Source organism: Marmota marmota, unplaced genomic scaffold (genome assembly GCF_001458135.2).
Source record: "Marmota marmota marmota unplaced genomic scaffold, marMar, whole genome shotgun sequence".
Lineage (NCBI taxonomy): Eukaryota > Metazoa > Chordata > Mammalia > Rodentia > Sciuridae > Marmota > Marmota marmota.
Genome location: NW_025999960.1, coordinates 4,573,354 through 4,586,626, shown reverse-complemented (window position 1 = coordinate 4,586,626; position 13,273 = coordinate 4,573,354). Strand labels below are relative to the sequence as shown.

General features: G+C 38.6%; 1 protein-coding gene and 1 long non-coding RNA gene across 2 annotated transcripts in view; one reads left to right on the top strand and one right to left on the bottom strand.

Moving 5' to 3' along the window:
* The window catches only part of LOC125616639, a 17,232-nt gene extending 14,087 nt beyond the window's left edge, over positions 1-3,145 (bottom strand). Inside the window, exon 1 of the long non-coding RNA XR_007347363.1 lies at positions 463-3,145. This is a non-coding gene — a long non-coding RNA (uncharacterized LOC125616639). The remainder of the gene's footprint in view (positions 1-462) is intronic.
* Pkp2 (plakophilin 2) overlaps positions 44-13,273 on the top strand; it is a 72,878-nt gene continuing 59,648 nt past the window's right edge. Inside the window, exon 1 of the mRNA XM_015493223.2 lies at positions 44-347. Within this exon, the coding sequence (XP_015348709.1) occupies positions 125-347 (223 nt within the window). The 5' untranslated portion in view covers positions 44-124. The remainder of the gene's footprint in view (positions 348-13,273) is intronic.

Sequence of the window (13,273 nt, the reverse complement as noted above, 5' to 3'; positions counted from 1 at the left end):
TCGCGCCGGGGGCGGTCCGGGGCGAGCCGCGGTGAGGCGGGCTGCGCCCGCGCCCCCAGCTCCGCTGCGGCTTCCACCGCAGGTCCCGCGGCAAGCCAGCGGCTGGGTCGCCTACTCCAGCGCCATGGCAGCCCCCGGCTCCCCGGCTGAGTGCGGCTACATCAGAACCGTCCTGGGCCAGCAGATCCTGGGACAACTGGACAGCTCCAGCCTGGCTCTGCCCTCGGAGGCCAAGCTGAAGCTGGCGGGCAGCAGCGGCCGCAGTGGCCAGGCGGCCAAGAGCCTGCGGATCCAGGAGCAGGTGCAGCAGACCCTGGCCCGGAAGGGCCGGAGCTTTGCGGTCAACGGTGAGTAGAGCCCCGCCGCCCTATCTGCCCCCACCCTCTCTCCTTCATCTTCCTCAACCTAGTCGCCCGACTCGCTGCTTTCTGGGGGTGCGAAACCCTGTGGTGTTTTGCCTACCTGTTGCTCGTCGTCCCTTTGTATGACCCGCTGCACCTCCACTCTGACCAGCTTTCTTGGGGAAAATGCTGTTTTCCCCATCACCTCTTATTCAGTTTTGCCATAAATGTATCTATGCATATTAAAACGCATATATCTATGTTAAAGAATTCAGCCGAATATTTCAGCCCTTTTTTTTTTTTTTTTTTTTTTTTTTTTTTTTTGCTTATTCCTCTGGATTTCACCCCTCGGTTAGAGGGCACTTAATCTGGAAACTCAGAGGATCCATATACACTTTGAAATTCTATGCAGAATTTTGGTGTGCACAAATGTTTTTCTGGGAGAAAGCGCCCTTAGCTCTAGAGTCCCAGAACTACATAAGTAACTTTAAAAAGAAAACCTGAAGGCACTGCCGCTCTTACAACCTGTAAATTGGGAAAGTGCTGCCTCGCCCAGGTACTTCGGGGCTCTCCACCCAATGTACATGGCGACTGGTTGATCTAGGAAGTGAACAAATTGGGTAGGAGGCTTTGGGCTATAACCACACCACCCTGCGGTGGAGGAGGAGGTAGGGGACTTTGGCCCTGCTGGCAACAACCCCGCCCGCCTAGCTAGCCGGCTCTGGAGCGCGGGCTGTGTGTCCCCACCCACCACCACCACCACCAAAGTACATGTGGGTGTCAAGGCTGGTTCCTCCAAAAAATTAAACCCTGAAGTGAAAGGGGCTCTCGCTCTCGCTCGCTCGCTCTCTCCCTCTCTCTCTCCCTCTCCCTCTCTCACTCTCTCTCACACACACACACACACACACACACACACTCTCACACAGTCAGTAGACAGGATAATTGTAAGGGAAAAATGGCAAACCAGTTGTGAAAATTAGAGAATATGGTGTATCCTTTTCTCACCTGCTAAAGTAGGATGATCAGAATGGCACGATAACACTTGTTTTAGTTGTTCAACTGTATTGTTGTTGTTGTTGTTGTTGTTGGCTTATTACAGAGAGTGGACGATGAAGTTGGGATATCAATTTGTTCCTACAATGTTCAACTGTCTCTGCAGGAAATAACTTAGGCAATGGCAAATGTAGAACCCATTAGGGGGTTAAAAAAAATTTAAAACACCAGTCCATACATATAAAACAGCAGCAGAGTCTGGAGGCTGTACTGTTTTCAACTTGCAATGAACGAATCTTAAAGAGACAGGTAGTTTATATTTACATACTTTAAAAAGTAAGCAGATGTTTAATGATTGTAAGCTATGTAACCTAGTGCCTACTATATCCCAAGATTGGAACTGTGTGTTTTGCATTCATTGTAATATATTTTAATTGTGAGCTAGGTATTTTAATTCCCATTTATAGATAAGGAAATTCTAAGCAGTTAAATAGTACTCATATCCCCATAGATAATAAGTGGTTGAACTGGTATTTGACTTCCTAAACCTAAGTTTCTAAACCACTCATCAGTTATGTCATAAAGTTTTCTTATTATTAATGCAAAGAGGGATTTACTAGACCTGCCTTTCTGTGGTCCCTTCCCATTTTCCTCTAAATAAAATTGAGGAAGTTCTGAGAGGGTGAGAAGGTTTAGACAATACAGAACAGATACATTAAGGGCGGGAGGAGTCTAGCTAAAGACTCCAGAATGAATGAAGCCAGTCTGACCAGCAGAATCATTCAGGACGCTCCCTGCAGTCTGAACATTCACAGGTCCAGTGCTAAACTACAGCTAAATCAGCTTCCTCTACTTGGGGGACACATACGATGCATATTAGATATTCTTTCTTATCCTATGAAAGTGACCAGTCAGGAAGAGCAGGCAGATATCAACTATTAAACAGATGGAGACTTGAACTGAAGGAAAGGGAGATTTATGGAGAATCTACTATTTGTTTGGCTGGGTTTTAGAATTTCATGTGTTTGCATTTCATTATACCTTTAAAACAGATGTGACAGATAAGAAGATCCTTTTCACATGTGAAGTATATGTCCATCAACATTTTTTTGGAAGTTTAGTCTCAACCTCTCAAATGACCTATGTTCTTTACCACATGGTAGACCAGCCAGCCATTGGTGAGCTCAGCAACCATCAAATGAGTATGTTTATATAGGGGACCCTGCAAGTGCTGAATTAAACGTACATACTCTGCCTTCTTTAAAGAATGAAGTTTAAAGCTGAAAGTAGGAAGTCTCCCACTAGAAAAATGTATTAACAAATGAAAAGTAGGGAACCAAAAGAACGGCTAAGACCTTATGGAGTCTAGAAGTATGTTACTCCCAGCTGAAGGGAATCTTGAAAAGCTTCAAGGAGGAATTAGGATTTTAAATCTCAAAAATGTAGTAGGATTGGACACAGGGATGTGGTTGGAGAAAGAACATTCTAGGAGGAAACAACATGAACATTTCATAGTTCACAGAGTTGATCTGGTAGAACAAAGGGTGCTATCTTGGTGCTTCTGCTCAAATGCTTGGGGCAACTACTTGAGCGGCTCTTCCAACTAAGGAATAAAGCGTTTGAAATATTTTGATTACAACAGCAGCTTCCCAGCAAGCTGAAATACACTCCACAGCCTCCATAGAAGTGTAACTCAGCCAAAGAGATAAGGCAGCAAACAACACCTTCTTACTTTAAAGCCTCAGCTTTCTGAGACTCAAAAAGGAAATTAGCTTCAAAGGAATTTAACATTAGCATGCCATGGAACAATTACCAAGGGTAGTTCATATGTTGTTTAATTAAAGTTCTTTGAAAAGGTCTTGGGGACTCATGATGGCTTGTGAGTATTGTTGTTATTATTTCCGTGTTACTGTCCTATCTCAAGTTGAAACAGACAGGCAATTGTTGAAATAGTGCTGGCCTGGAAAGAATCCTGTATCAACAGGAGAAATTCTGGGAAGAAAAAACCTGGTGTTAAATGCAACTCCTCAGCCCTGGAGACTTCTGAATTGTTGACATACCTGTGAGGTTGAGGCAGCAAATAATGTGCTGAAAACAAAGCTGATTGGTTGGTAAATATCTTGCAAGGGTCTTTAACCTTTCACTTCTTTCTAATGCCTCAGTATACTGGGTGGTTTTCACTGTAAATTACTCAACTATTTTTGGTGTTTTAAACTGTGCTGAACATTTTTAAGTTGACCCTCTTGGGTGTAGGGAAGGTTTTGAGGTGCATAGCCTTGTTGTAAAATGCATGTGTATTGGAGTGAATTTTAAAAATTCTTTTATAAAAAGTCACAATAAAAATGTTTAAAAATTGCAAGTTTTAGCAAAGGGGAAAATTAAAACTGTCCATATCCTGTTTATTACACCTACTTATTATATAGTTCTTTCCCTAATCTTGGGTGCCTCAGTAGAAATATAGTCGTGTTTTAAATTATTATATGTAACGCTTATAGCGTACAATGGACAATATCCTAATGAAATTTATAACTTCTTTGGGACTCCACCATAAAAACTGAAAGCATATTATTTACTTACATGATTTCCTGGTGACGCTGCTTTGACTATCTATGATCAGAGTGAATTCTGGAGAAAGGAATGGAAATTTGTTCGGGGTAACAAAAAAAAAAAAAAACAATAGTTAATAGGTGCTGCTGGAAACAAACAAACAAAAAGTTACACATTGTTCAAATTCTATATGAATTCTTTGCCAAAAAGGAATTCAAGGAATGAAGCAATTCTGGGAGTGAGATGACTAATCATTCAGAACCTAGAAGGGATCAGGAAAGGAAAACAAGATATGGTGGGGTGACAGGGCCATGCCTTACTGCTCTGAGAGTGCTATGTCGGTAGCACCTCTGGATTTAATGTACCTCCACATCTGCCTAATATATCCCATGGGCACTGTTCCATGTCTAGAAGATTGGGTGCAGTAAGTTAAAAGGGGAAAAAAAAGTGGCTTTTTTGTTGTTTTATTTTTTAAAAATTCTCAATGTACATATTACAGTGAAGTAGAATGTGAATAAAATGGTGCTAAAAATAAAATAAGCTTCATGCTACTAGAAATGATGAGAACGTATCTTTTGTGGGTTAAATTTTATGGTTGAATGAGGGTCTAGTAAGGATGCTTCAGAATCAATGAAACTAATAAACCACAATGATCCAGAGAAACAAAACTGAATGTAAAAATACATTGTTCGGTGTGCCATGGATAAGATGCAGGAAATTAAGAAGAGTACTGTTCACTTACACCTTTAAAACATGCCACTAATGGCATCTATGCCCTGTGCTAGTGATTCCACCATCATGGGAACAGAGGGCCACTCGCTTGAATTAGATATTCTAGGCATTCATTGTGTACATTGGCTCATTCTCCTAAACTGTCATTTATGATATCAGCTTTAAATTTTTTTCTCATGCATTAACATAAGGCTATATGTCCTTACATTTATTTAACACCAAAACCAAATTTCTGATCTGAGCAATTAGCAATTGAAACTATTAAAAGTTTTGATTTGTTTTCTTCTCTGAGATAACAAAGATTATTGGCAACCTTGCTATGATAGTTAGAAAATGCAATAACAAATATATTGCTGAAACCTCTGGAGTTTATAAATTATACTTGATTATCGTAGCCTATAAGATCATTTGGTTCCATCTCAATGATATTCAAGAACTTAAAATTAAGCTGGGTGTGGTGGCACACATCCATAATGCCAGCTATGTGAGAGAGTGAAGCAGGAGGTTCACAAGTTCAGTCTGGAAAATTTAGTGAGACCCTGTCTCAAAATTAAAAAAAAAAAGCCTGGGGAGAGCAGGCTGGAAATGTAGCTCAGTGGTAGAGCACCCCTGGGCTCCATCCCCAGTACTAGGGGGCAGGGAGGGCAGGTAAGAATTATACAATTCTGAGATGAATGTTGGATTCCAGCTATTTTGTATATGTACACATATTGTAAAGTAACAGTTAAAGGTAATGGTGCATGTGGAAATAGACCATAAATTAGAAGAAAACTTTAATCTTTATGTTAGAATGAACCACTTCACTCCCCTGATTTACTAGATTAAGAATAATAAATAGAATATAAGGTTCTCTTAGACTCAAAATGTTAAAAACCTATTGTTTATCTTTTATATAATGCCATTAATGTTGATTGAATTTTGAATATAAAAACAATACAACGCTCTTAAGCCACCTACAGACCAGCTTGAGAGCTCAATATGTAGACCTAGATAAAAATGCATATTTGGAAAAAAAAAAAAGAATCTTAAACATTTGAAAACAACCCACCATTACCATTTAAAATATACACATATTTATATTCTTGAAATAATAAGCTTAATCCTACCAATATAGTTCGCTGCACAACTGTTCTGGAAGTGGTACTACAAGATAGGATTTTTTAATAATAATTAAAGTTCTGCAATTGCATTATTTCCAGAATTTTCAGGGAAAAAAAATCACACACTAAAAGGTTAGTAGACTATTTCTGAATCCTAAATCTCACTAACAGTGGCCATGGGGTAGGAATGTGGAGGATCATATCAGTTATTGAATCTTGATTACTTTTTGGTGGCGGGGAGTGCTGGCGATTAAATCCAGGGCTTTACACATGCTAGAAAATATCCTAGCACCTTTCTTGACGGATAATAAGAATTTGGTGTAGATCACTAAAATATTACTGGCCATAGTACACAAGTCATACAGACAAAAGAATGATAGTAAATATACTAAATGTATATTATCCAAATATAGGATCAACTTTGCTAAAATAAACATCATAAGCTTTTCCTTTTTTCTTTCTTTTTTTTTTTTTTGTACTGGGGATTGAACCTAGGGGTGCTTAACCACTGAGCCACAGTCCTAGTCTTTTTTAGTTTTTGAGACAGGGTCTCACTAAGTTGCTTAAGGCCTTGCTAAATTGCTGAGGTTGGCTTTGAATTTGTGATCATCCTTCCTCAGCCTACTGAACCTCTGGAAATACCGGCGTGTGCCAACGTGCCCAGCCATCCTAAGCTTTTCTAATAACTCAGGAAGAAGGAGTCTGCCAACATTTTGCAAGAAGCCACTTTTCTTCCTCTACATATTCTCGAAGGATGGAGGAGCAGTAGAAAATACTTGATCACTTTCTCTTCACCCCAAGACAAAAGCACTACCATCCTCACATTTGGGCTCTACTGTGGTGATCTACAGAATAGATGTCAGCCCCAAAGAGTACATGCAAAATAAGTGAACTTAGGATATTTTGAATGTACATTCAAGCGGTATGACTTATCCACAATTAACTTGTCAAGTGCCGCTGTACAACTGTTCTGGAAGTGGTACTACAAGATAGGATTTTTTATACTGAGGAGGTAAAAATCTACTTGATTTAACCACCTCCTGCTTTAATCTGACCTCACTTGATTCTCCACATAGCTACTAGAGTGAACTTTATAAAATCTCATTGTATCATTTCCTGATTTAAATGTCTTTGGTTTCTTGCTGTTATCTATAGGAGTAAAATCTGTGTTCAACATGGCATTCCAAGCTCTTCACAATGCGATGCCTGCAACTTCTCAAACTTCATCCCTATCACCATGACTCCACTCCTCACCAAACACACACATGCAGTTATCTTGGTCTTGCCTACCCTTCCCCAACCCCTTGTCCTGTCTGTCTGGTTAACTCTTACATGACCCTCAAAACTCAGTTCAGCTGTGACTCCCTATAGGCAGCCTTACCCCACCCCTCTCAAATTTGGATATCAAATGTCAGTTAAAAATTATAATTGTGAGTCACAGAAGGTGTTTCAGCATGGGAGAAACTTGAAAAATACAAAGGTTTTGTGAAAATATATTTGGCACATTACATGGATTTAAAGAAGGACCAGCGGTTATGAATCAGTAGGAAAAGAAGAGGTTCACCCAGGCAAGTGAGAGCTATGGGAATATAATGACTTGAAATTCCTTACAAAGAAAACTTGTAATGAGGTTTTTTGTTTTTTTGAGACCAATACTCAAGTGATCCTCCTTCCTCAGCCTCCCAAGTAGTTGGCACCTCAGGCACGAGTCTCTGTGCCTGTGTAATATGTATTTTTTTAATATATATTTTTTAGTTATAGTGTAGTTTATTTTATTTTTATGTGGTGCTGAGGATCGAAACTAGGGCCTCACATGTGCTAAACGAGCGCTTTAACACTGAGCCCCAGCCTCAGCCCTGTAGTATGTATTTTAAATTAAAAAAAAATAATGGGTGAATTCTATAAATTCATCTTTTTGATCATGAGTTCAACCATGGTGAGTATAATATGATGGTTGTCATCGTAGTTCTAAAATCTTATAAGTAATCATTGTAGGGTCTCAGCAAATGAATCGGCAGGAATGACAAAGGAAGTAAACAAGTTATAGGAATTAATAGATTTAGACACGTATAGGTTGTATCTATTTGATACTTTACAAGCATGCTAAGTTACTAGATTGATTGATTGATTTTAGTGCTGGGGATTGAACCCAGGGCCTTGCAGAGAGCACTAGGCAAGTTCTGTATCACTGAGTTATGTCCCCAGTCTCTTAAGTTACTACTTTATAATCACAAATTCTGTATAATCACATATCCAAATACATCAACCAAAATATGACAGACATCTGTAATACAAAAAGACCTTCTAATATGTATATTTGTGTTTATCTAGAGCAGTAATTTGATGATTGCCCCCAAAATTCCATAAACTGGTACATCAGAGAATGGTTCTCAAACCACTTAGGAGGCTTCTGAAAACTAAGGGCTTCTGATGGCTGGTATATTGTGTGAGTGGTAGCAGCCACTGACTCATCACACATTGGCACAGTTGATGAAGCCCATTCTCCTGGGAGAATTGGTCTGTGCCTGGCACATTCAGCTTAATAAGAACTCAAAGCCAGTACTTTGCAGCACACACTGATAACTCTTGAGTTGTTTCTTGTGGCTTATTACATGAGCTGCATTAACTGGTCACAAAGAACAGCACTGCACAAACTTCTGTTAAATTTTCAGTAATATGAAAGATTATTTGATTTTGATCTGCTTTAAATCAGTTTTCCACCATAGTTTTATGACAAATCCTGCTAATTTTCCAGCCTGAGCTAGATTATATACAAGTTCTAGAATTGCGATTTCTACAAATATATGGTAGAAGTGGGGTTAGTTGAGAAATTTCTTGAAGATTAAAGACAGAAGAAAAGTATTGTTTTTAAATATATAAGTACAGGGAAATCAATTCGATGGTATACATGTCAATACATACCAATAGAAAAATCCAAGCACCAACTCAGGAGTACTGACGCGTGGTTCTTGATAAATGTTAACATACTTCCTGTTTTCTTTTAAACTCCTCCTACTATTTTTAGGTAGGGGGATGCTAGGTATTGAACCCAGGGCCTCAAGCATGCTACGTATACTGCTCTGCTACACCCCAGGCCTAAACTCCTACATTTGGTAGTAGATGACTTTAAGGAGCCATTTAAATATGACTAGCTGTATAAATTCCTCCTAATAAGTTTCAAGATGCTCTTTCTCTCACCTGTAATAACATGCCCCAAGTTTAATAAAAGAAATTAAATTTTTCTGAGATATTTGGAGAATGAGATCCTTTGCTACCCAGATGATGCTTAGTGAGGCCAAATATAAGATGGTAGCTTTTAGACTTTCATGCTTTTCTTCCACCAAGAGGACCATTGTGATTCACACTGTGAAGACAACTGGCTGTGATTGTTATCACAATTAAATGTAGCATTTAAGTCAATACTAGTGTACTGGGGGTATAAGTCAGTGGTAGATGGCTTGCCTAGTATGCTCAGTGTCCTGGGTTTGATCTCTAGCACCATAAAAGAAAAAAAAATCAGTCACTACCAGTAATGAACAACAGCTGATTTCTTTGCATACATTTAATCATATCTTCATCTGAACCTCTTCTGTACTCTCACCTACAGAAATTCTGCCTATAGGGCTCAGTGTGACCCAAATCACTTTTTAACCACTGTAAGTGTTTGAAGGTTGAAAGAAAAGATGCTCTTTTGAATGTGAATGCTACTCTCCTCTCTATAATAGAAGTAGGGCATATAAAGGTTTTGTCTTTTTAGCAGTTCTCAATTACCTAATTACCATAGAAAAGCCATAGTTCATTTTTTAAAATATTATTAGGTTCAGGTAATAGAACCATAATAGAAGCTTGTCCATTTGATTTCACAAATGTAATAAATTTAACCAACTATGTAATAAAGCTTGCTCACAAAATTTATTATAGAAATAAATCTAGTTTTTTTTAACCCTAAAAACATCTCATTATTTTGGGCATTTCTTGCATATTTGATCAGAAACAAAGATATTTTTCCCCCTCGTGGTTTAGGAATCATATCATTCAGATGAACATGCAGACATGCAAAGAGAAAATTATGTTATCTTGTGAGTCCTACAACTCTGCAATCTGGAATTCTTCCACCTTCTTAACTAACCCCACTTTACCCCAGCCTTACTCCCACAATTGCTTTGACCTGAATTGCTTGTCCTTTAGCAAGGCAGAGGTAAAGTTGCTTTGTACCTACCTCCTTCTCCCCTTAAGTGGGCTCTATAACATGTCCATGGTGTTCTTAGAAGAAAAAGTTCAGATGCTGTGCCTGAGTCATTATTAATTTGAAATGTTTCCTAATATATCATCAACTTTGTTAGAAAATATTGAAAGCACATTATGCAGTGTGCAAGTGGAACAAATGGCTGGAAAACTCACAATATTGTTGTCATGATCCTCATTAGCTGGGTCAATCAGAAACAAGCAGAAAAAGTCAAATTCAGCACTATTGGTAAAATTAGCAGTATAAAACTCTGAACTACAACACAATGTACATTAAAGCATACATGCTAGTTTATCCCTTTTTCTAGAACAGATTAATTCATGAAAAAGTGGGAAAAACTTTTGTGACCCAAATTCTAAAAACTTTATCTCATTTTTGCATGTTGCCTTTGTAAGAGAGAAAAGATTGCTTTCCTCATCTATCATCAGTTTTATGACTGAGACTCACATAACAAAAGAACAGATTAACAAGAGAAAAGTGTACATCCATACTTTAAAATTAAGTGACATGGGAGATTTCAGAATTGAAGACCCAAAGACAGAGCCAAATGTGTTTTTTTTAATGAATAATTTGTGCAGAAATACAATTGCACAAAGTGGTATATGATCTAATAGCAATAAACTGAGGTAGGGGGCATAGCAAAGTCTGTTTGGATTCTTTCCTATGGAACATTTCTTTAATCTGGTTGTTGAGAGGACCTCTGGGACCCCTCTGGAATGAGAGTTTATGACCTACTTTGGGAGAAGGACAGCTTGATTTATGTGTGTGTGTGTGTATGTGTGTGTGTATCAGTCTGCTTTAGAGGAGGAAGGGCAGAGGAGGGCATGATCTGCTCTTTTCTCACACACCAAGGTGTTATATTTTGGAGTAGCATGTCCAAACCCAGATAGTACACCTTTCAGAAGCATTTAAATGTGTGCTTTCTCAGGAAACCTCTCTCAGTAATCCTGTTTGTTCCTAAAATGATGGGAAACTGAGGCATGCAAGTCATTTGTCCTACACACAGAAAGTAGAACAGAAGCTCCAGACCAGGACACCAGAATTGATTTAACAGAAAATACTTGCCTCCTGGTTTGAAGAAAACAAATCCTTTGAATTAGAATCATACTTTAATCTTAAGTATTTAAGAAAATCTGAATTTTTATGTTACATTTATTTAAAATAGGATGCACCTCCAGGTATCAAATGTTTTAGTTTGCTTTCTTGTTTCTATTTTTAGAGGAGGACATGGCTGAATTATATGTTCAGCAGTCATTTATTTTATTCTCCAACTGAACAGAAAATAATGATTTCCCTTACAGAGATTAGATTTTATCCTGATTAATCTTTTTGGAAAAAAAAAAATCTACCCACTAAAATTTCTTTAAAATCTTAGAACACTTGCTGATTCACCTTTATCTACCATACTGATCTCAAACACGTGACTAAGCAAATTAATCTGCGTTATTTGTCATTTGAGATTAGCCTTTTAACAAAGAAACCATCTATGTTACAAACATGAATGTGGAATATCAGAAATCATATCTTTTCTTGTATGTGTATTCCACGGGAAAGTTTAAAAATCCAATCTTATTATTTTTCCTGTTACTGACTACCTTGTTATTTTGGGAACCATTAAACCGATCTCAGTTTATTCACCTGAAAATGGAAGGAGAAGCTTCCTTATAAGCACTACAGCAAATAAAGAATGAATGTTTACATAATATTTGTAACTGTTTAGATGGAGGTACTAGAGGAAAGAGGGAAGGATTGGATTTAGTTCTCATATCAAAACTTTGATAATAATCCCCCCAGGGTTTTGGCAAAGGACAATTTCAGAATGGGCACCTTGCAGCCAAGCAGCAGAGTGGAAAAGAGGAACCCTGACTTTGAACCAGTTTGCAATAACTGATTTGCAAGTCCTTTAAGTTTCCCTGTTTACAAATGGGGATGGTAATAGTTGGCTCTGCATCCACAGCATATTGTAAAGAAACATGAAATAATTTTAGCTCCTTAAAAGTAATATTGAAAGGCAGAAATTTGCATAAGTTGCTTTAGAAAGCCTAAAAAACTGCAGCAACAATGTGAATGTCTAACATGAGTTAAACATTTTGCTTGAACAAACTGATTTTAAAACTCACCCATGAAGCAGCTTTTTGGAAGGCTGAGGCTAGAGGATTACTTGAGTCCCAGAGTTGAAGAACAGATTGGACATTACTGGGAAACCCTGTCTTACACACAGATCTTTTCAGTAGCCCTCATTAACTGTTCCTGAATAGCTGCCTACTTTTGAAAGTAGGGTAAGGGTAATACTGCAGGTACTGACAGGCTAGAGAGGCCCTGTTTTCAGAAATTTTCTTGGATTGCTAAAATTGCACGCTTTGATCATCTGCCATTTTATTATAGTGGAACAGCAATTAATGATTCTAGCCACCATCCATGTATGACAATTAGTATCTTTCCATTCTAAATTGTCCTTTCATATAGTCTGTTATACAGTCAAAATTTTGAACATGGATAATCCTTAATTACTGTATTATTGTATTGGTTTGGATTGAACTCAGGGCCCTACACATGTGCTCTACCACTGAGCTACATCCCCAGCTTCTTAATTACCTTTTATAAAAGACAGTAAATTTTGTTTCTTAAGGATTGGCTTACTAATAATTTGCTGCCTGCTCACAGCTTCTTGTAGAAAATTGGCTGTTTTCTTGGAGGTAGGGTGAGTTTGAACATCTCCGGGACCCACCCTCCCTTTCCCTTGTGGGTCTTGCACCCTCTTCAGGTTAGAACCTCTGTGTTCCCTGTAATAGTCCTTCTAACCTCCTTTCCCTGGCCCACTGCCTGGTGGGGGAAGGTAAGTGAGGGCTAGTTAGCCTAGGCAGGAGGCAGGCCTCTCCTGAGTTATAGAGATTCCTTTCCCTCATTTGAGGTCCAGGTCATACAGCTTACAAACTAAGAGGCCACCTGACCTTTTGTCAGGCCATGTGGAGAAATCAGGCCCCTATAAATGAGATGCATGGCTTACCTCAACCTCTCTCATCTTTAGGGTGACAGTTACAAGCCAGAAGCTGCCTCCTCCAGGACCCCATGAGGCATGAAAATTGTTTACTGGCCAGATTGTTTGGCTTCAGGAAATAAGGACACAGGAATAAATTTGGGACGGATTCAGATTTTTTAAGCTCTATGGCAACAACAATCTTCATCCCCCCTCCCCCTCTGAATAACTTTGAATATATTGTCAGTCCTTGAAATTTTAACTTTTTAACAATGTGTTGGAACAATTGGGTTGGAAAGGGACTGCCTGTGGTTTTTTTTTTTTTTTTTTTTTTTTG